This window comes from Procambarus clarkii, chromosome 91, assembly GCF_040958095.1.
Source record: "Procambarus clarkii isolate CNS0578487 chromosome 91, FALCON_Pclarkii_2.0, whole genome shotgun sequence".
Lineage (NCBI taxonomy): Eukaryota > Metazoa > Arthropoda > Malacostraca > Decapoda > Cambaridae > Procambarus > Procambarus clarkii.
The window spans coordinates 1382932-1407182 of NC_091240.1; the positions used below are offsets into that span (position 1 = coordinate 1382932).

The window sequence follows — 24251 nt, forward strand, 5'->3', positions numbered from 1 at the left end:
CACCTGGTGGTGTGTGTGTGGTGACCCTGCACCTGGTGGTGTGTGTGGTGACTCTGCACCTGGTGGTGTGTGTGTGGTGACCGTGCACCTGGTGGTGTGTGTGGTGACCCTGCACCTGCTGGTGTGTGGTGACCGTGCACCTGGTGGTGTGTGTGGTGACCGTGCACTTGCTGGTGTGTGTGGTGACCCTGCACCTGCTGGTGTGTGTGTGGTGACCGTGCACCTGGTGGTGTGTGTGGTGACCGTGCACCTGGTGGTGTGTGTGGTGACCCTGCACCTGCTGGTGTGTGTGGTGACCGTGCACCTGCTGGTGTGTGTGGTGACCGTGCACCTGCTGGTGTGTGGTGACCCTGCACCTGCTGGTGTGTGTGTGGTGACCGTGCACCTGGTGGTGTGTGTGTGGTGACCCTGCACCTGGTGGTGTGTGTGGTGACCGTGCACCTGGTGGTGTGTGTGTGGTGACCGTGCACCTGGTGGTGTGTGTGGTGACCCTGCACCTGCTGGTGTGTGTGTGGTGACCGTGCACCTGGTGGTGTGTGTGGTGACCCTGCACCTGGTGGTGTGTGTGGTGACCGTGCACTTGGTGGTGTGTGTGGTGACCCTGCACCTGGTGGTGTGTGTGTGGTGACCCTGCACCTGCTGGTGTGTGTGGTGACCCTGCACCTGGTGGTGTGTGTGGTGACCGTGCACCTGCTGATGTGTGTCGTGACCCTGCACCTGCTGGTGTGTGTGGTGACCGTGCACCTGGTGGTGTGTGTGGTGACCGTGCACCTGGTGGTGTGTGTGTGGTGACCCTGCACCTGCTGGTGTGTGTGGTGACCCTGCACCTGCTGGTGTGTGTGGTGACCCTGCACCTGCTGGTGTGTGTGGTGACCCTGCACCTGCTGGTGTGTGTGGTGACCCTGCACCTGCTGGTGTGTGTGGTGACCCTGCACCTGCTGGTGTGTGTGGTGACCCTGCACCTGCTGGTGTGTGTGGTGACCCTGCACCTGCTGGTGTGTGTGGTGACCCTGCACCTGCTGGTTGTGTGTGGTGACCCTGCACCTGCTGGTGTGTGTGGTGACCCTGCACCTGCTGGTGTGTGTGGTGACCCTGCACCTGCTGGTGTGTGTGGTGACCCTGCACCTGCTGGTGTGTGAGGTGACCGTGCACCTGCTGGTGTGTGTGGTGACCGTGCACCTGGTGGTGTGTGTGGTGACCGTGCACCTGGTGGTGTGTGTGGTGACCCTGCACCTGCTGGTGTGTGTGGTGACCCTGCACCTGCTGGTGTGTGTGGTGACCGTGCACCTGGTGGTGTGTGGTGACCCTGCACCTGGTGGTGTGTGGTGACCCTGCACCTGCTGGTGTGTGTGGTGACCCTGCACCTGCTGGTGTGTGTGGTGACCGTGCACCTGGTGGTGTGTGTGGTGACCCTGCACCTGGTGGTGTGTGTGGTGACCCTGCACCTGCTGGTGTGTGTGGTGGACCGTGCACCTGGTGGTGTGTGGTGACCCTGCACCTGGTGGTGTGTGGTGACCGTGCACCTGCTGGTGTGTGTGGTGACCGTGCACCTGCTGGTGTGTTGTGGTGACCCCTGCACCTGCTGGTGTGTGTGGTGACCGTGGCACCTGCTGGTGTGTGTTGGTGACCCTGCACCTGGTGGTGTGTGTGGTGACCGTGCACCTGCTGGTGTGTGTGGTGACCGTGCACCTGCTGGTGTGTGTGGTGACCGTGCACCTGCTGGTGTGTGTGGTGACCCTGCACCTGCTGGTGTGTGTGGTGACCCTGCACCTGGTGGTGTGTGTGGTGACCCTGCACCTGGTGGTGTGTGTGGTGACCCTGCACCTGCTGGTGTGTGTGGTGACCCCTGCACCTGCGGTGTGTGTGGTGACCGTGCACCTGCTGGTGTGAGTGGTGACCCTGCACCTGGTGGTGTGTGTGGTGACCCTGCACCTGGTGGTGTGTGTGGTGACCCTGCACCTGCTGGTGTGTGTGGTGACCCTGCACCTGCTGGTGTGTGTGGTGACCCTGCACCTGCTGGTGTGTGTGGTGACCGTGCACCTGCTGGTGTGTGTGGTGACCCTGCACCTGCTGGTGTGTGTGTGGTGACCGTGCACCTGCTGGTGTGTGTGGTGACCGTGCACCTGCTGGTGTGTGTGGTGACCCTGCACCTGCTGGTGTGTGTGGTGACCCTGCACCTGCTGGTGTGTGTGGTGACCCTGCACCTGCTGGTGTGTGTGGTGACCCTGCACCTGGTGGTGTGTGTGGTGACCGTGCACCTGGTGGTGTGTGTGGTGACCGTGCACCTGCTGGTGTGTGTGGTGACCCTGCACCTGGTGGTGTGTGTGGTGACCCTGCACCTGCTGGTGTGTGTGGTGATGTGTGGTGACCGTGCACCTGCTGGTGTGTGTGGTGACCCTGCACCTGCTGGTGTGTGTGGTGACCGTGCACCTGCTGGTGTGTGTGGTGACCCTGCACCTGGTGGTGTGTGTGGTGACCCTGCACCTGGTGGTGTGTGGTGACCGTGCACCTGGTGGTGTGTGTGGTGACCGTGCACCTGGTGGTGTGTGTGGTGACCGTGCACCTGGTGGTGTGTGTGTGGTGACCCTGCACCTGGTGGTGTGTGTGATGACCCTGCACCTGCTGGTGTGTGTGTGGTGACCCTGCACCTGGTGGTGTGTGTGGTGACCCTGCACCTGCTGGTGTGTGTGGTGACCCTGCACCTGCTGGTGTGTGTGTGGTGACCCTGCACCTGCTGGTGTGTGTGTGGTGACCGTGCACCTGCTGGTGTGTGTGGTGACCCTGCACCTGGTGGTGTGTGTGGTGACCCTGCACCTGGTGTGTGTGTGGTGACCCTGCACCTGCTGGTGTGTGTGGTGACCCTGCACCTGCTGGTGTGTGTGGTGACCCTGCACCTGGTGGTGTGTGTGTGGTGACCCTGCACCTGCTGGTGTGTGTGTGGTGACCCTGCACCTGCTGGTGTGTGTGTGGTGACCCTGCACCTGCTGGTGTGTGTGGTGACCGTGCACCTGCTGGTGTGTGTGTGGTGACCGTGCACCTGCTGGTGTGTGTGGTGACCCTGCACCTGCTGGTGTGTGTGGTGACCCTGCACCTGGTGGTGTGTGTGGTGACCGTGCACCTGGTGGTGTGTGTGGTGACCCTGCACGTGGTGGTGTGTGTGGTGACCCTGCACGTGGTGGTGTGTGTGGTGACCGTGCACCTGCTGGTGTGTGTGGTGACCCTGCACCTGCTGGTGTGTGTGGTGACCCTGCACCTGCTGGTGTGTGTGTGGTGACCCTGCACCTGCTGGTGTGTGTGGTGACCGTGCACCTGCTGGTGTGTGTGGTGACCGTGCACCTGCTGGTGTGTGTGGTGACCGTGCACCTGCTGGTGTGTGTGGTGACCGTGCACCTGCTGGTGTGTGTGGTGACCGTGCACCTGCTGGTGTGTGTGGTGACCGTGCACCTGCTGGTGTGTGTGGTGACCGTGCACCTGGTGGTGTGTGTGGTGACCGTGCACCTGGTGGTGTGTGTGGTGACCGTGCACCTGGTGGTGTGTGTGGTGACCGTGCACCTGGTGGTGTGTGTGGTGACCGTGCACCTGGTGGTGTGTGTGGTGACCGTGCACCTGGTGGTGTGTGGTGTGACCGTGCACCTGCTGGTGTGTGTGTGGTGACCGTGCACCTGCTGGTGTGTGTGTGGTGACCGTGCACCTGGTGGTGTGTGTGGTGACCCTGCACCTGGTGGTGTGTGTGTGGTGACCCTGCACCTGGTGGTGTGTGGTGACCGTGCACCTGCTGGTGTGTGTGTGGTGACCCTGCACCTGCTGGTGTGTGTGTGGTGACCCTGCACCTGGTGGTGTGTGTGGTGACCGTGCACCTGGTGGTGTGTGTGGTGACCGTGCACCTGGTGGTGTGTGTGGTGACCGTGCACCTGGTGGTGTGTGTGGTGACCCTGCACCTGGTGGTGTGTGTGTGGTGACCCTGCACCTGGTGGTGTGTGGTGACCGTGCACCTGCTGGTGTGTGTGTGGTGACCGTGCACCTGCTGGTGTGTGTGGTGACCGTGCACCTGGTGGTGTGTGTGGTGACCCTGCACCTGGTGGTGTGTGTGGTGACCCTGCACCTGGTGGTGTGTGGTGACCCTGCACCTGGTGGTGTGTGTGGTGACCCTGCACCTGGTGGTGTGTGTGGTGACCCTGCACCTGGTGGTGTGTGTGGTGACCCTGCACCTGCTGGTGTGTGGTGACCGTGCACCTGGTGGTGTGTGTGGTGACCCTGCACCTGGTGGTGTGTGTGGTGACCCTGCACCTGGTGGTGTGTGTGGTGACCCTGCACCTGGTGGTGTGTGGTGACCGTGCACCTGCTGGTGTGTGTGTGGTGACCCTGCACCTGCTGGTGTGTGTGGTGACCCTGCACCTGGTGGTGTGTGTGGTGACCCTGCACCTGGTGGTGTGTGTGGTGACCCTGCACCTGGTGGTGTGTGTGGTGACCCTGCACCTGGTGGTGTGTGTGGTGACCCTGCACCTGGTGGTGTGTGTGGTGACCCTGCACCTGGTGATGTGTGTGGTGACCCTGCACCTGGTGGTGTGTGTGGTGACCGTGCACCTGCTGGTGTGTGTGTGGTGACCCTGCACCTGGTGGTGTGTGTGGTGACCGTGCACCTGGTGGTGTGTGTGTGGTGACCCTGCACCTGGTGGTGTGTGTGGTGACTCTGCACCTGGTGGTGTGTGTGTGGTGACCGTGCACCTGGTGGTGTGTGTGGTGACCCTGCACCTGCTGGTGTGTGGTGACCGTGCACCTGGTGGTGTGTGTGGTGACCGTGCACTGCTGGTGTGTGTGGTGACCCTGCACCTGCTGGTGTGTGTGTGGTGACCGTGCACCTGGTGGTGTGTGTGTGGTGACCGTGCACCTGGTGGTGTGTGTGGTGACCCTGCACCTGCTGGTGTGTGTGGTGACCGTGCACCTGCTGGTGTGTGTGGTGACCGTGCACCTGCTGGTGTGTGGTGACCCTGCACCTGCTGGTGTGTGTGTGGTGACCGTGCACCTGGTGGTGTGTGTGTGGTGACCCTGCACCTGGTGGTGTGTGTGGTGACCGTGCACCTGGTGGTGTGTGTGTGGTGACCGTGCACCTGGTGGTGTGTGTGGTGACCCTGCACCTGCTGGTGTGTGTGTGGTGACCGTGCACCTGGTGGTGTGTGTGGTGACCCTGCACCTGGTGGTGTGTGTGGTGACCGTGCACTTGGTGGTGTGTGTGGTGACCCTGCACCTGGTGGTGTGTGTGTGGTGACCCTGCACCTGCTGGTGTGTGTGGTGACCCTGCACCTGGTGGTGTGTGTGGTGACCGTGCACCTGCTGATGTGTGTCGTGACCCTGCACCTGCTGGTGTGTGTGGTGACCGTGCACCTGGTGGTGTGTGTGGTGACCGTGCACCTGGTGGTGTGTGTGGTGACCCTGCACCTGCTGGTGTGTGTGGTGACCCTGCACCTGCTGGTGTGTGTGGTGACCCTGCACCTGCTGGTGTGTGTGGTGACCCTGCACCTGCTGGTGTGTGTGGTGACCCTGCACCTGCTGGTGTGTGTGGTGACCCTGCACCTGCTGGTGTGTGTGGTGACCCTGCACCTGCTGGTGTGTGTGGTGACCCTGCACCTGCTGGTGTGTGTGTGGTGACCCTGCACCTGGTGGTGTGTGTGGTGACCCTGCACCTGGTGGTGTGTGTGGTGACCGTGCACCTGGTGGTGTGTGTGGTGACCCTGCACCTGCTGGTGTGTGTGGTGACCCTGCACCTGCTGGTGTGTGTGGTGACCCTGCACCTGCTGGTGTGTGTGGTGACCCTGCACCTGCTGGTGTGTGTGGTGACCCTGCACCTGCTGGTGTGTGTGGTGACCCTGCACCTGGTGGTGTGTGTGGTGACCCTGCACCTGGTGGTGTGTGTGGTGGCCCTGCACCTGGTGGTGTGTGTGGTGACCCTGCACCTGGTGGTGTGTGTGGTGACCCTGCACCTGCTGGTGTGTGTGGTGACCCTGCACCTGGTGGTGTGTGTGGTGACCGTGCACCTGCTGGTGTGTGTGGTGACCGTGCACCTGGTGGTGTGTGTGTGGTGACCCTGCACCTGCTGGTGTGTGTGGTGACCCTGCACCTGGTGGTGTGTGTGGTGACCCTGCACCTGGTGGTGTGTGTGTGGTGACACTGCACCTGGTGGTGTGTGTGTGGTGACCCTGCACCTGGTGGTGTGTGTGTGGTGACCCTGCACCTGGTGGTGTGTGTGGTGACCGTGCACCTGCTGGTGTGTGTGGTGACCCTGCACCTGCTGGTGTGTGTGGTGACCCTGCACCTGGTGGTGTGTGTGGTGACCCTGCACCTGGTGGTGTGTGTGGTGACCCTGCACCTGGTGGTGTGTGTGGTGACCCTGCACCTGGTGGTGTGTGTGGTGACCCTGCACCTGGTGGTGTGTGTGGTGACCCTGCACCTGGTGGTGTGTGTGGTGACCCTGCACCTGGTGGTGTGTGTGGTGACCCTGCACCTGGTGGTGTGTGTGGTGACCCTGCACCTGGTGGTGTGTGTGGTGACCCTGCACCTGCTGGTGTGTGTGGTGACCCTGCACCTGCTGGTGTGTGTGGTGACCCTGCACCTGCTGGTGTGTGTGGTGACCCTGCACCTGCTGGTGTGTGTGGTGACCCTGCATCTGCTGGTGTGTGTGGTGACCCTGCATCTGCTGGTGTGTGTGGTGACCCTGCACCTGCTGGTGTGTGTGGTGACCCTGCACCTGCTGGTGTGTGTGGTGACCCTGCACCTGCTGGTGTGTGTGGTGACCCTGCACCTGCTGGTGTGTGTGGTGACCCTGCACCTGGTGGTGTGTGTGGTGACCCTGCACCTGGTGGTGTGTGTGGTGACCCTGCACCTGGTGGTGTGTGTGGTGACCCTGCACCTGGTGGTGTGTGTGGTGACCCTGCACCTGGTGGTGTGTGTGGTGACCCTGCACCTGGTGGTGTGTGTGGTGACCCTGCACCTGGTGGTGTGTGTGGTGACCCTGCACCTGGTGGTGTGTGTGGTGACCCTGCACCTGGTGGTGTGTGTGGTGACCCTGCACCTGGTGGTGTGTGTGGTGACCCTGCACCTGGTGGTGTGTGTGTGGTGACCCTGCACCTGGTGGTGTGTGTGTGGTGACCCTGCACCTGCTGGTGTGTGTGGTGACCCTGCACCTGCTGGTGTGTGTGGTGACCCTGCACCTGGTGGTGTGTGTGGTGACCCTGCACCTGGTGGTGTGTGTGGTGACCCTGCACCTGGTGGTGTGTGTGGTGACCCTGCACCTGGTGGTGTGTGTGGTGACCCTGCACCTGGTGGTGTGTGTGGTGACCGTGCACCTGGTGGTGTGTGTGGTGACCGTGCACCTGGTGGTGTGTGTGGTGACCGTGCACCTGGTGGTGTGTGTGGTGACCCTGCACCTGGTGGTGTGTGTGGTGACCCTGCACCTGGTGGTGTGTGTGGTGACCCTGCACCTGGTGGTGTGTGTGGTGACCCTGCACCTGGTGGTGTGTGTGGTGACCCTGCACCTGCTGGTGTGTGGTGACCCTGCACCTGGTGGTGTGTGTGGTGACCGTGCACCTGGTGGTGTGTGTGGTGACCGTGCACCTGGTGGTGTGTGTGGTGACCCTGCACCTGCTGGTGTGTGTGGTGACCCTGCACCTGGTGGTGTGTGTGGTGACCCTGCACCTGGTGGTGTGTGTGGTGACCCTGCACCTGGTGGTGTGTGTGGTGACCCTGCACCTGGTGGTGTGTGTGGTGACCCTGCACCTGCTGGTGTGTGTGGTGACCGTGCACCTGGTGGTGTGTGGTGACCGTGCACCTGGTGGTGTGTGTGGTGACCCTGCACCTGGTGGTGTGTGTGGTGACCGTGCACCTGGTGGTGTGTGTGGTGACCCTGCACCTGGTGGTGTGTGTGGTGACCCTGCACCTGCTGGTGTGTGTGGTGACCCTGCACCTGGTGGTGTGTGTGGTGACCCTGCACCTGCTGGTGTGTGTGGTGACCCTGCACCTGGTGGTCCTCAACAGTGAGACGGCGGGAGTGGTGAAGGGGGGTGGCGACAATTGTGGCGTGGAGCGGAGCACCAGGTGGCCGGTGCAGGCCACGGGGCGAGGGGGGGGGGGTGGTGGGGGCGGTGCAGGCCACGGGGCGAGGGGGGGGGGTGGTGGGGGTGGTGCAGGCCACGGGGCGAGGGGGGGGTGGGGGGGCGGTGTAGCAGGTCACAGGAATGCCTCATCAATGACTGGTATGACTGCTCTTATATTATGGTCCGCCACAGGTCAGTCAAGTTCAAACACGTTCATTGTGTTGTGGCTGCCTGTAGACACTCCTATATTAAAACGGACTCCACAAGAACTTGTGATCCTGTGGTCCTGGGTTCGATCCCAGGCGCCGGCGAGAAACAATGGGCATAGTTTCTTTCACCCTATGCCCCTGTTACCTAGCAGTAAAATAGGTACCTGGGTATTAGTCAGCTGTCACGGGCTGCTTCCTGGGGGTGGAGGCCTGGTCGAGGACCGGGCCGCGGGGACACTAAAGCCCCGAAAATCATCTCAAGAAGACTCAAGATACCTTACCTGGATCTTTCTTACCTGGAGGGGGGGTTATCTTGAGATGATTTCGGGGCTTTTTAGTGTCCCCGCGGCCCGGTCGTCGACTAGGCCTCCACCCCCAGGAAGCAGCCCGTGACAGCTGACTAACACCCAGGTACCTATTTTACTGCTAGGTAACAGGGGCATAGGGTGAAAGAAACTCTGCCCATTGTTTCTCGCTGGCGACCGGGATCGAACCCGGGACCACAGGATCACAAGTCCAGCGTGCTGTCCGCTCGGCTCCCTCCGGGGTTGTGGACGTTCTGCTCCCCAAGCCCGGCTCGACTTGTGAGAGCTTGGTCCAACAGGCTGTTGCTTGGAGCGGCCCGCAGATCCATTACAACCCGGATGGTCCGGCACTTCTTGCATGAAACGTCTAAATGTTTCTTCAAGAAGTCCACTTTTGTTCCTGCATTAGTTTTGATAGCTATCCCAAAAGTGGAAGTCTTCAAGAAAAAACTGGATAGTTCTGTGCAAGAAGTACCGGACCAACCGGGTTGTTGTGGATATGTGGGCCTGTTGGACCAGACTCATATCAAGCCTCAATCCAGGCTGGACTTGGGGAGTAGAACTCCTAGAACCGCATCCAGGTACAATCCAGGTACTTGCTACGAGGATATTGAACAGCCATGTACTCTGATGTACTTTGCCCACTGTCCATAAACCACTGACCATAAGCCACATAATTTAGTAGCAAGCTGAGCATGAGGGTTGCTTGTGATTAGTTTCTTGGTGGGGTATGCAGGGGTCAGGATGTCCTAAGGTACTATCTGCCAGGGTGGAAGGAAGTGTTGTTCTCTTTCATCTGTATATACATCGTGCAGTCCCAGCATTTTAATATGAGTGGCTGTTTTTTTAATCCATTTATACTCGCTAGTTCCATTTCGTATGTGTTCTAACAGTTAAACTGACATAATGTTGTTTTTGTTATCATGCAGAAGTTTTAGTCTCCTCATAAGATTAATTTCAAATATTCTATCTTCAATGTTAGGTATATTTAATTCTTTCCGCATGTTGAGAACTTTCGTAAGTTATAGGAGAGCCAAGTGTAATTCTGAGTGCTTCATTTTGCATTTATTCCAGTCTATTTTGCCATTTTGCAGGACTAAAGCTGGTGCATGATGGTCTAACAGAGACCTTATATATGCTAAGTACATCATTTTTGTTATTCTAATATTAACACCGTATTCAGGGCTGTACCCCACTCTACAGTGTTGATATAACTTATTGACTGCAGATAAGGTACAAGGAACAGGCGCACCAAGGTATTTAAAAGAAGAGACATAGTCTAGTGGTATGTTATCTATCTTTAGTTTTCGTGGTCCACTTTTGCACTTACCTATTTGTGGTCATGCTGTACGAGTCAACATCAATTTTATCCCAGACTTGTTCATTAATAATTGTGTTAGAACCTTTATCCTCCTCAGATAAGACGTTAGAGTTAGTCACAGTCATATAGAATTGTGTGTACATGCGATGGGGAGTACGGTGCATGCTAGAGCTGGAGTGTACAATAATGATGTTTTTGTCATTACAGGTGAGAGGCGAGGACGGCCAGCTGGTAATTGTGGCGGGAGGCAAGGTAAGGCTGCAGTAACCGCGGTGTGAGTAGTGGTGGTGTTGTAGTGGCCGTGAAGGGCGTGGACGGGGGGGGGGGGGGGGGAGAGAGGTAGCGGCCACTGCCTGGCCGTGAAGGGGGTGGACGGGGAGAGAGAGGTAGCGGCCACTGCCTGGCCGTGAGCAGCCATAAACATGAGAGGTGTGGAACAGGTGAGCAGTTTACCTCGGCGAGTGCGGCCACCTGGACAAGGCCGCACGCCATAATGTACCACACTTTGCGCCATTCCTGTACTTGTGGGTGAGGCGTCTCGCCACCCACTGTGTCTTGGCTCTCCCGCCACCTCAGCTCCCGGGGCTCTACCAACCCGTCCTCCTCTATATTGTATTTTGTAGAACTGTGTCCGCCATAGTACAAATATTGACGTCCTAAACATTTAATACAATTTTGTACTATTTACTTTATTGAGTCCGAGAAACTAAACAAAAAATTTAAATATTACTAAGCCACATGTGCTATATGTACATGTGTACTATATGTAAATATACACACGTACATCGTGCAGTACACACGTATAGTACACACGTACATGTGTACTATATGTAAATATACACATGTACTGTACTAGGCCTCAGGTAGTGTGTATTAGGATATTAGAGAAGTTAGATTAGTTTGTCTTTTTATTGTATGTCAGTATATGTACTGTGGTTGTTATTGTCAGCATAAGTACTTCCAAACTGGAGGATGGGCTGGGAGAGTGGTGGGTCGACCACCGGGGGGGGGGGCCCAGCTACACTGTTTGTGGGGCATATGAACGATGTGGGCAGGTGGGCACGCGGCTATGTGGCCTCCTGGTGCCAGTGACCAGGACACAGTTGTGTGTTGAGAAGAACAGAGAACACATGGCACGCACAGAGACGATAAAATACCAGATGAGCCACAGAGACGTTAGAAAGAATTTTTTCAGTGTCAGAATAGTTAATAAATGGAATGCACTAGGAAGTGATGTGGAGGCTGACTCCATACACAGTTTCAAATGTAGATATGATAGAGCCCAGTAGGCTCAGGAATCTGTACACCAGTTGATTGACAGTTGAGAGGCGGGACCAAAGAGCCACAGCTCAACCCCCGCAAGTACAATTAGGTGAGTACAATTAGGTGAGTACCAAAATTATTATTGGGACCGTCTTAAAGCTCTCCAAATGTTCTCTCTGAAAACTGGGGCCAGGTCCCTAATTGGCACAACAGAATAACATACTGGAACAAACGATGTGGAAGGATATTCAGAAGAGAGCCAGCAAAGAATAGAGGTGCCATAGGTACAATCAGAACACTGCTTGAGCATCAGAGGTCCACGGCTGGTCAATACTCTCCCAGCAAGCACAAGAAACATTGTTGAACAAAGGTGAATTTCGAGGAGGAATTGGATAAATTCCTGCAAGAAGTGCTGGAATAACTGGGCTGTAGTGCCCATGTGGGCCTGGGCGATGCTTCAAGCAACAGTCTGTTGGACCAAGTTATCGCAGGTCAAGCCTGGCCGGCCTTCGGGAGGAAGGTTATCTCTTGAGGTTATCTTGAGATGATTTCCGGGTTTAGCGTCCCCGCGGCCCGGTCCTCGACGAGGCCTCCTTTTTGTTACACACCTCCAGGAAGCAACCCGTAGCAGCTGTCTAACTCCCAGGTACCTATTTACTGCTAGGTAACAGGGGCATCAGGGTGAAAGAAACTTTTTTGCCCATTTGTCTCCGCCTCCACCGGGGATCGAACCCGGAACCTCAGGACTACGAATCCGAAGCGCTGTCCACCCAGCTGTCAGGCGAGGAAGAAAGAACTTTCTGAACCCTTTTCAGGTAAACTCCAGGTAAAGGGTGAGAGGCGGGACTGAAAAACTTAAGGTCAACCCGTGCAAGCACAGCTGAACACGTGCAGCTATGGTAGTGGAGAACACGTGCAGCTGTGGTAGTGGAGAACACGTGCAGCTGTGGTAGTGGAGAAGAACACGTGCAGCTATGGTAGTGGAGAACACGTGCAGCTGTGGTAGTGGAGAAGAACACGTGCAGCTATGGTAGTGGAGAAGAACACGTGCAGCTGTGGTAGTGGAGAAGAACACGTGCAGCTATGGTAGTGGAGAACACGTGCAGCTGTGGTAGTGGAGAAGAACACGTGCAGTTATGGTAGTGGAGAACACGTGCAGCTGTGGTAGTGGAGAACACGTGCAGCTATGGTAGTGGAGAACACGTGCAGCTGTGGTAGTGGAGAAGAACACGTGCAGCTATGGTAGTGGAGAACACGTGCAGCTATGGTAGTGGAGAACACGTGCAGCTATGGTAGTGGAGAACACGTGCAGCTATGGTAGTGGAGAAGAACACGTGCAGCTATGGTAGTGGAGAAGAACACGTGCAGCTATGGTAGTGGAGAAGAACACGTGCAGCTGTGGTAGTGGAGAAGAACACGTGCAGCTATGGTAGTGGAGAAGAACACGTGCAGCTGTGGTAGTGGAGAAGAACACGTGCAGCTATGGTAGTGGAGAAGAACACGTGCAGCTGTGGTAGTGGAGAAGAACACGTGCAGCTATGGTAGTGGAGAACACGTGCAGCTATGGTAGTGGAGAACACGTGCAGCTATGGTAGTGGAGAAGAACACGTGCAGCTATGGTAGTGGAGAAGAACACGTGCAGCTATGGTAGTGGAGAAGAACACGTGCAGCTGTGGTAGTGGAGAACACGTGCAGCTATGGTAGTGGAGAAGAACACGTGCAGCTATGGTAGTGGAGAAGAACACGTGCAGTTATGGTAGTGGAGAACACGTGCAGCTGTGGTAGTGGAGAAGAACACGTGCAGTTATGGTAGTGGAGAAGAACACGTGCAGCTGTGGTAGTGGAGAAGAACACGTGCAGCTATGGTAGTGGAGAAGAACACGTGCAGCTATGGTAGTGGAGAAGAACACGTGCAGCTATGGTAGTGGAGAAGAACACGTGCAGCTATGGTAGTGGAGAAGAACACGTGCAGCTATGGTAGTGGAGAAGAACACGTGCAGCTATGGTAGTGGAGAAGAACACGTGCAGCTATGGTAGTGGAGAAGAACACGTGCAGCTATGGTAGTGGAGAAGAACACGTGCAGCTATGGTAGTGGAGAAGAACACGTGCAGCTATGGTAGTGGAGAAGAACACGTGCAGCTATGGTAGTGGAGAACACGTGCAGCTATGGTAGTGGAGAAGAACACGTGCAGCTATGGTAGTGGAGAAGAACACGTGCAGCTATGGTAGTGGAGAACACGTGCAGCTATGGTAGTGGAGAACACGTGCAGCTATGGTAGTGGAGAACACGTGCAGCTATGGTAGTGGAGAACACGTGCAGCTATGGTAGTGGAGAAGAACACGTGCAGCTATGGTAGTGGAGAACACGTGCAGCTATGGTAGTGGAGAACACGTGCAGCTATGGTAGTGGAGAACACGTGCAGCTATGGTAGTGGAGAACACGTGCAGCTATGGTAGTGGAGAACACGTGCAGCTGTGGTAGTGGAGAACACGTGCAGCTATGGTAGTGGAGAAGAACACGTAATGCTGGACCACCGCTACTGCAGCTGTTGCAGGAGGACCGCTCTCTGTGTTCCTAGGCAACAGCTAGGGTCAGCTGGGCACGGATGGTGCTGGGGGAGGGGGGGTCGGAACCTTCCCTGCCGTGACGCCTGGTGCCTTGAGTGCCGTGTGGTGCCTGGTGACCTCCAGGCGGGGGGGGGGGGGGGTGCTGGTGATGCAGGAAGGTGGAGGCGGGAGGGAGGTGGCTGGGACAGCAGGTGGGTGGTGGGGAAGTGGTAGTTAGCAGGCACCACACTGCTTCCGCTCTTATGTTGGCCTCTCTCTCTCTCTCTCACACACTCTCACTCACTCACTCTCTCACACACACACTCTTACTCACTCACTCACTCTCTCTCACTCTTGTGCCGCTCCACAAGTCCAAGTCGGACGACTGGCTCTCACAATAACAACTATGAATGAATGAATAAAAACAAACAAACATTAAGAATGAATAGTAAACAGGTTAAGGCCACCCCACAACACAGCCACCCCCCCTACCTTGAGGTGCTTCCGGGGCTTAGTGTCCCCGCGGCCCGGTCGTCGACCAGGCCTCCTGGTTGCTGGACTGATCAACCAGGCTGTTGGACGCGGCTGCTCGCAGCCTGACGTATGAGTCACAGTCTGGTTGATCAGGTATCCTTTGGAGGTGTTTATCCAGTTCTCTCTTGAACACTGTGAGGGGTTTGCCAGTTATGTCCCTTATGTGTAGTGGAAGCGTGTTGAACAGTCTCGGGCCTCTGATGCTGATAGAGTTCTCTCTCAGAGTACCTGTTGCACCTCTGCTTTTCAACGGGGGTATTCTGCACATCCTGCCATGTCTTCTGGTCTCATGTGGTGTTATTTCTGTGTGCAGGTTTGGGACCAGCCCCTCAATTATTTTCCACGTGTAAATTATTATGTATCTCTCCCGCCTGCGCTCAAGGGAGTACAGATTTAGGCTCTTTAGTCGGTCCCAGTAATTTAGATGTTTTACTGAGTGGATTCTAGCAGTAAAGGATCTCTGCACGCTCTCTAGGTCAGCAATTTCTCCAGCTTTGAAAGGGGCTGTCATTGTGCAGCAGTACTCCACTCTAGATAGCACAAGCGTTTTGAAAACGCTTGTGTTTTGAAAACAAGCGTTGTGTTTTTTCGTTGTGTTTTTTCACAAGCGTTTTGAAAACGCTAGATAGCACAAGCGTTTTGAAAACGCTGATGAAAAGTATCATCATCGGTATAGCATCTCTAGTGTGAAAAGTTCTTGTTATCCAACCTGTCATTTTTCTTGCAGTTGTGACGGCTACTTTATTGTGTTCTTTAAAGGTAAGGTCTTCCGACATGAGTACACCCAGATCCTTTACATTGCCTTTTCGTTCTATGTTATGATTTGCCTGAGTTCTGTACGTGGTTTCTGTTTTTATATTTTCAATTTTTCCGTAGCGCATGAGCTGGAACTTATCCTCGTTGAATACCATATTATTTTCTGTAGCCCATAGAAAGACCTGATCTACATCTGATTGGAGGTTTGCCGTGTCCTCTATGTTGCCCCCCCTCCCTTCGTGCATAACACCTGTTCTGTGACCCCCCCCCCCTCCCCCACGCCAGCTGGTCAACCACATAACAACACACTTGAGGGGTCGCCCCTCACAAGCTGCCTGACCTCGTCCACCACCACCACTGTCACCGTGGACGAGGTCAATGTTGACACCGTCTCCTGCCTCCATTACCAGCCAACCCGTTCTCGCAAATTCGTAAAGTCAATAATGACTTATTAACTACGTGCATAGGTGATATACTAAACATAATAGATAACCTTGAAAAGATTCATAGAAAACACCGACCTTGCCTAACCTTGTTAGTATCTTAAGATAAGCATCTTATTGCTTCGTAATTACAATTATTACTTAACCTATACCTATTATAGGTTAGGTAATACTTGTAATTACGAAGCAATAAGATGCTTATCTTAAGATACTAACAAGGTTAGGTAAGGTCGGTGTTTTCTATGAATCTTTTTAAGGGTATCTATTATGTTAAGTATGTCACCTATGCACATATTTAATAAGTCAATATTGACTTATTAAATTTGCGAGAACGGGTTGTACCAGCTCACAGTCAAGTCAAATGCACTCCCAACTGGGCCAGTGGTGGACCTGGACTGTTGGCAGGTTTCTACTCCCGACAGCCCAGTCAGGAGCCAGGTGCCACTTGTGGCAGCTTCTTCCAACACTGGTGTCCCGCAGGGGTGGTGTTAGGCACCGTCAGTATGGTATGGGCTCCTTGGGGAGCCGGTCGGCCGAGCGGACAGCACGCTGGACTTGTGATCCTGTGGTCCTGGGTTCGATCGGCGAGAAACAATGGGCAGAGTTTCTTTCACCCTATGTCCCTGTTACCTAGCAGTAAAATAGGTACCTGGGTGTTAGTCAGCTGTCACGGGCTGCTTCCTGGGGGTGGAGGCCTGGTCGAGGACCGGGCCGCGGGGACACTAAAAAGTCCCGAAATCATCTCAAGATAACCTCAAGTATGTGGTGTGGGACGAGGAGTGTTGGTCTGCAAGTCGAGTATAACTTGGGGAGGTCGAGCTTGGGGAGTAGAACAACTCCCAGAACCCCATCAAGCAGGTACTGTACTGTTTATGACTCGAGACGAAGCCTCGCTTTATCTTCAATTGGCTTCTAAGGAGGAAAAAATACGTATTATAATTTGACATTATAATTTGAGAGGGAGTTAATATCCTTGCTATTTAGAGTAGAGGACGCCAACTATGACATTTAGGAAGTGTCTTTGAGGAAGACAAACAGTAGAACAAACAAGACATGTGAAGAGACAGTGTCATGAGCAAGATTGGACTCCAAGTTGGCATCAAGTGACCACATTCCATACTCACCTAGTTGTACTCGCCTAGTTGTGCTTGAGGAGGTTGAGCTCTGGCTCTTTGGTCCCGCCTCTCAACTGTCAATCAACTGGTGTACAGGTTCCTGAGCCTACTTGGCTCTATGGACCTCTGCAATGGTTATGTGTTTCATAAGGTGGCAGTCATCGCGTATGTTGTTAAGGTCTATTGTTTGCGTCGGGAGTAGTGCTGCAGCTCTGTTATCGACTTGAGTTGTAATTTCCCTTTCATTAATTGGGCAAAATTTCAATTTTCTTCCAGGTTTATCCTGAATATTTTTTTCCCAGAACTTCCTGAATTCCTGTTCTCGTTCTCTCTCCTCATAGAGTTTATTTCCTGAGGCGTCTATGATGTAGGGTGTTTCCTGAGGCGTCTATGATGTAGGGTGTTTCCTGAGGCGTCTATGATGTAGGGTGTTTCCTGAGGCGTCTATGATGTAGGGTGTTTCCTGAGGCGTCTATGATGTAGGGTGTTTCCTCAGAAGAGCTTCCCATCAGGGTCTTTACTTTTTTCCAGAACTTTCCTGGGCTTCTGTAGTCGACTTGGATATTGCTTATTAGGTCATCCCATTGTTCTATCATATCTACACTTGAAACTGTGCATGGAGTCAGCCTCCACCACATCTACACACGCCTCCAGATACAAAGGTTGATAAAGAAATACAAAAACTGCCTCTATAATGTAGAAAAGTCAGTACTTGATACTGTATTACTGTATTAAAATAGAGAATAACAAACAACATTAAGCAGGGAATAAACCTGCTGAGACAGCCACTTGGGGCCAGATTCACCAAGCAGTTACGCAAGTACTTACGAACGTGTACATCTTTCCTCAATCTTTGACGACTTTGGTTACATTTATTCGACAGTTTACAAGCAAGAAAACTTGCCAATCAACTGTTGTTATTGTTATAAACAGCCTCCTGGTCCTTCGGAGATCATTAACTGTTTAATAATTGTAAACACAGCCGCCAAAGATTGAGAAAAGCTGGACAGGTTCGTAAGTGCTTGCGTAACTGCTTCGTGAATCTGGCCTTTGGGCCCTGGAACTCTTATATGCTGTGCCAGCCTATAAGAGCCACCTAGTAACAGATATAATCCAGATTTGATTTGACAGCTAATGGGAACATACCCGGGAAGCTCACTATCTCCAACACTCCACACTCTCCAACACCCCACACTCACCAACACCCCACACTCTCCAACACTCCACACTCACCAACACCACACACTCTCCAACACTCCACACTCTCCAACACCCCACACTCACCAACACTCCACACTCTCCAACACCCCACACTCTCCAACACCCCACACTCTCCAACACCCCACACTCTCCAACACCCCACACTCTCCAACACTCCACACTCACCAACACCCCACACTCACCAACACCCCACACTCTCCAACACCCCACACTCTCCAACACCCCACACTCTCCAACACCCCACACTCTCCAACACCCCACACTCTCCAACACCCCACACTCTCCAACACCCCACACTCTCCAACACCCCACACTCTCCAACACCCCACACTCTCCAACACCCCACACTCTCCAACACCCCACACTCTCCAACACCCCACACTCTCCAACACCCCACACTCTCCAACACCCCACACTCTCCAACACCCCACACTCTCCAACACCCCACACTCTCCAACACCCCACACTCTCCAACACCCCACACTCTCCAACACCCCACACTCTCCAACACCCCACACTCTCCAACACCCCACACTCTCCAACACCCCACACTCTCCAACACCCCACACTCTCCAACACCCCACACTCTCCAACACCCCACACTCTCCAACACCCCACACTCTCCAACACCCCACACTCTCCAACACCCCACACTCTCCAACACCCCACACTCTCCAACACCCCACACTCTCCAACACCCCACACTCTCCAACACCCCACACTCTCCAACACCCCACACTCTCCAACACCCCACACTCTCCAACACCCCACACTCTCCAACACCCCACACTCTCCAACACCCCACACTCTCCAACACCCCACACTCTCCAACACCCCACACTCTCCAACACCCCACACTCTCCAACACCCCACACTCTCCAACACCCCACACTCTCCAACACCCCACACTCTCCAACACTCCACACTCTCCAACACTCCACACTCACCAACACCCCACACTCTCCAACACTCCACACTCTCCAACACTCCACACTCTCCAACACTCCACACTCACCAACACCCCACACTCTCCAACACTCCACACTCTCCAACACTCCACACTCACCAACACCCCACACTCTCCAACACTCCACACTCTCCAACACTCCACACTCTCCAACACTCCACACTCTCCAACACTCCACACTCTCCAACACTCCACACTCTCCAACACTCCACACTCACCAACACCCCACACTCTCCAACACCCCACACTCTCCAACACTCCACACTCTCCAACACCCCACACTCTCCAACACCCCACACTCTCCAACACCCCACACTCTCCAACACCCCACACTCTCCAACACCCCACACTCTCCAACACCCCACACTCTCCAACACCCCACACTCTCCAACACCCCACACTCTCCAACACCCCACACTCTCCAACACCCCACACTCTCCAACACTCCACACTCTCCAACACTCCACACTCTCCAACACCCCACACTCACCAACACCCCACACTCTCCAACACCCCACACTCTCCAACACTCCACACTCTCCAACACCCCACACTCTCCAACACTCCACACTCTCCAACACTCCACACTCACCAACACCCCACACTCACCAACACCCCACACTCTCCAACACCCCACACTCTCCAACACCCCACACTCTCCAACACCCCACACTCTCCAACACTCCACACTCTCCAACACCCCACACTCTCCAACACTCCACACTCTCCAACACTCCACACTCACCAACACCCCACAATCACCAACACTCCACACTCTCCAACACCCCACACTCACCAACACCCCACACTCACCAACACCCCACACTCTCCAACACCCCACACTCTCCAACACCCCACACTCTCCAACACCCCACACTCTCCAACACCCCACACTCTCCAACACCCCACACTCTCCAACACCCCACACTCTCCAACACCCCACACTCTCCAACACTCCACACTCTCCAACACTCAACACTCTCCAACACCCCACACTCTCCAACACTCCACACTCTCCAACACTCCACACTCACCAACACCCCACACTCTCCAACACCCCACACTCTCCAACACCCCACACTCTCCAACACCCCACACTCTCCAACACCCCACACTCTCCAACACCCCACACTCTCCAACACCCCACACTCACCAACACCCCACACTCACCAACACTCCACACTCTCCAACACTCCACACTCTCCAACACCCCACACTCACCAACACCCCACACTCTCCAACACCCCACACTCTCCAACACTCCACACTCTCCAACACCCCACACTCTCCAACACTCCACACTCTCCAACACTCCACACTCACCAACACCCCACACTCACCAACACCCCACACTCTCCAACACCCCACACTCTCCAACACCCCACACTCTCCAACACTCCACACTCTCCAACACCCCACACTCTCCAACACTCCACACTCTCCAACACTCCACACTCACCAACACCCCACACTCTCCAACACCCCACACTCTCCAACACCCCACACTCTCCAACACCCCACACTCTCCAACACCCCACACTCTCCAACACTCCACACTCACCAACACCCCACACTCACCAACACCCCACACTCACCAACACCCCACACTCACCAACACCCCACACTCACCAACACCCCACACTCACCAACACCCCACACTCACCAACACCCCACACTCACCAACACCCCACACTCACCAACACCCCACACACACCAACACCCCACACACACCAACACCCCACACTCACCAACACCCCACACTCACCAACACCCCACACTCACCAACACCCCACACTCTCCAACACTCCACACTCACCAACACCCCACACTCTCCAACACTCCACACTCACCAACACTCCACACTCTCCAACACTCCACACTCACCAACACTCCACACTCTCCAACACTCCACACTCACCAACACCCCACACTCACCAACACCCCACACTCACCAACACCCCACACTCTCCAACACTCCACACTCACCAACACCCCACACTCTCCAACACTCCACACTCACCAACACTCCACACTCTCCAACACTCCACACTCACCAACACTCCACACTCACCAACACCCCACACTCTCCAACACTCCACACTCACCAACACCCCACACTCACCAACACCCCACACTCACCAACACCCCACACTCACCAACACCCCACACTCACCAACACCCCACACTCACCAACACCCCACACACACCAACACCCCACACTCACCAACACCCCACACTCACCAACACCCCACACTCACCAACACCCCACACTCTCCAACACTCCACACTCACCAACACCCCACACTCTCCAACACTCCACACTCACCAACACTCCACACTCTCCAACACTCCACACTCACCAACACTCCACACTCACCAACACCCCACACTCTCCAACACTCCACACTCACCAACACTCCACACTCTCCAACACTCCACACTCTCCAACACTCCACACTCACCAACACTCCACACTCACCAACACTCCACACTCACCAACACTCCACACTCACCAACACTCCACACTCACCAACACTCCACACTCACCAACACTCCACACTCACCAACACTCCACACTCTCCAACACTCCACACTCTCCAACACTCCACACTCACCAACACTCCACACTCACCAACACTCCACACTCACCAACACTCCACACTCACCAACACTCCACACTCACCAACACTCCACACTCACCAACACTCCACACTCACCAACACTCCACTCTCTCCAACACTCCACACTCTCCAACACTCCACACTCTCCAACACTCCACACTCACCAACACCCCACACTCACCAACACTCCACACTCACCAACACTCCACACTCACCAACACTCCACACTCTCCAACACCCCACACTCACCAACACCCCACACTCTCCAACACTCCACACTCTCCAACACCCCACACTCACCAACACCCCACACTCTCCAACACCCCACACTCTCCAACACTCCACACTCACCAACACCCCACACTCTCCAACACCCCACACTCACCAACACCCCACACTCTCCAACACCCCACACTCTCCAACACTCCACACTCACCAACACTCCACACTCACCAACACCCCACACTCACCAACACTCCACACTCTCCAACACCCCACACTCTCCAACACTCCACACTCACCAACACTCCACACTCACCAACACCCCACACTCTCCAACACTCCACACTCTCCAACACTCCACACTCTCCAACACTCCACACTCTCCAACACTCCACACTCGCCAACACCCCACACTCTCCAACACCCCACACTCTCCAACACTCCACACTCTCCAACACTCCACACTCACCAACACTCCACACTCACCAACACCCCACACTCTCCAACACTCCACACTCACCAACACTCCACACTCTCCAACACTCCACACTCTCCAACACTCCACACTCTCCAACACTCCACACTCTCCAACACTCCACACTCTCCAACACTCCACACTCTCCAACACTCCACACTCTCCAACACTCCACACTCTCCAACACTCCACACTCTCCAACACTCCACACTCTCCAACACTCCACACTCTCCAACACTCCACACTCTCCAACACTCCACACTCTCCAACACTCCACACTCTCCAACACTCCACACTCTCCAACACTCCACACTCTCCAACACTCCACACTCACCAACACTCCACACTCACCAACACTCCACACTCACCAACACTCCACACTCTCCAACACCCCACACTCACCAACACCCCACACTCTCCAACACTCCACACTCTCCAACACCCCACACTCTCCAACACCCCACACTCTCCAACACTCCACACTCACCAACACCCCACACTCTCCAACACCCCACACTCACCAACACCCCACACTCTCCAACACCCCACACTCTCCAACACTCCACACTCACCAACACTCCACACTCACCAACACCCCACACTCACCAACACTCCACACTCACCAACACCCCACACTCTCCAACACTCCACACTCACCAACACTCCACACTCACCAACACCCCACACTCTCCAACACTCCACACTCTCCAACACTCCACACTCTCCAACACTCCACACTCTCCAACACTCCACACTCGCCAACACCCCACACTCTCCAACACCCCACACTCTCCAACACTCCACACTCTCCAACACTCCACACTCACCAACACTCCACACTCACCAACACCCCACACTCTCCAACACTCCACACTCACCAACACTCCACACTCTCCAACACTCCACACTCTCCAACACTCCACACTCTCCAACACTCCACACTCTCCAACACTCCACACTCTCCAACACTCCACACTCTCCAACACTCCACACTCTCCAACACTCCACACTCTCCAACACTCCACACTCTCCAACACTCCACACTCTCCAACACTCCACACTCTCCAACACTCCACACTCTCCAACACTCCACACTCTCCAACACTCCACACTCTCCAACACTCCACACTCTCCAACACTCCACACTCTCCAACACTCCACACTCTCCAACACTCCACACTCTCCAACACTCCACACTCACCAACACTCCACACTCACCAACACTCCACACTCTCCAACACTCCACACTCTCCAACACTCCACACTCTCCAACACTCCACACTCACCAACACTCCACACTCACCAACACCCCACACTCTCCAACACCCCACACTCTCCAACACTCCACACTCTCCAACACTCCACACTCACCAACACTCCACACTCTCCAACACTCCACACTCACCAACACTCCACACTCTCCAACACTCCACACTCTCCAACACTCCACACTCACCAACACTCCACACTCTCCAACACTCCACACTCTCCAACACTCCACACTCACCAACACCCCACACTCTCCAACACCCCACACTCTCCAACACTCCACACTCACCAACACCCCACACTCACCAACACTCCACACTCACCAACACCCCACACTCACCAACACTCCACACTCACCAACACTCCACACTCACCAACACTCCACACTCACCAACACCCCACACTCACCAACACCCCACACTCACCAACACTCCACACTCTCCAACACTCCACACTCTCCAACACTCCACACTCTCCAACACTCCACACTCTCCAACACTCCACACTCGCCAACACCCCACACTCGCCAACACCCCACACTCGCCAACACCCCACACTCGCCAACACTCCACACTCACCAACACTCCACACTCACCAACACCCCACACTCACCAACACCCCACACTCACCAACACTCCACACTCACCAACACTCCACACTCACCAACACTCCACACTCACCAACACCCCACACTCACCAACACCCCACACTCACCAACACCCCACACTCTCCAACACCCCACACTCTCCAACACTCCACACTCTCCAACACTCCACACTCACCAACACTCCACACTCACCAACACTCCACACTCACCAACACCCCACACTCACCAACACCCCACACTCACCAACACTCCACACTCACCAACACTCCACACTCACCAACACTCCAC

General features: G+C 55.2%; 1 protein-coding gene across 2 annotated transcripts in view; it reads left to right on the plus strand.

Moving 5' to 3' along the window:
• LOC123773886 (ubiquitin-like protein 3) overlaps window positions 1-24251 on the plus strand; it is a 273529-nt gene that overhangs the window by 207911 nt on the left and 41367 nt on the right. Inside the window, exon 2 of one of the 2 annotated variants that reach the window (XM_045767816.2) lies at window positions 10130-10174. The exons of the other annotated variant lie outside the window; for it this stretch is intronic. Within the exon in view, the coding sequence (XP_045623772.1) occupies window positions 10130-10174 (45 nt within the window). The remainder of the gene's footprint in view (window positions 1-10129; window positions 10175-24251) is intronic. 2 annotated transcript variants of the gene reach the window in all.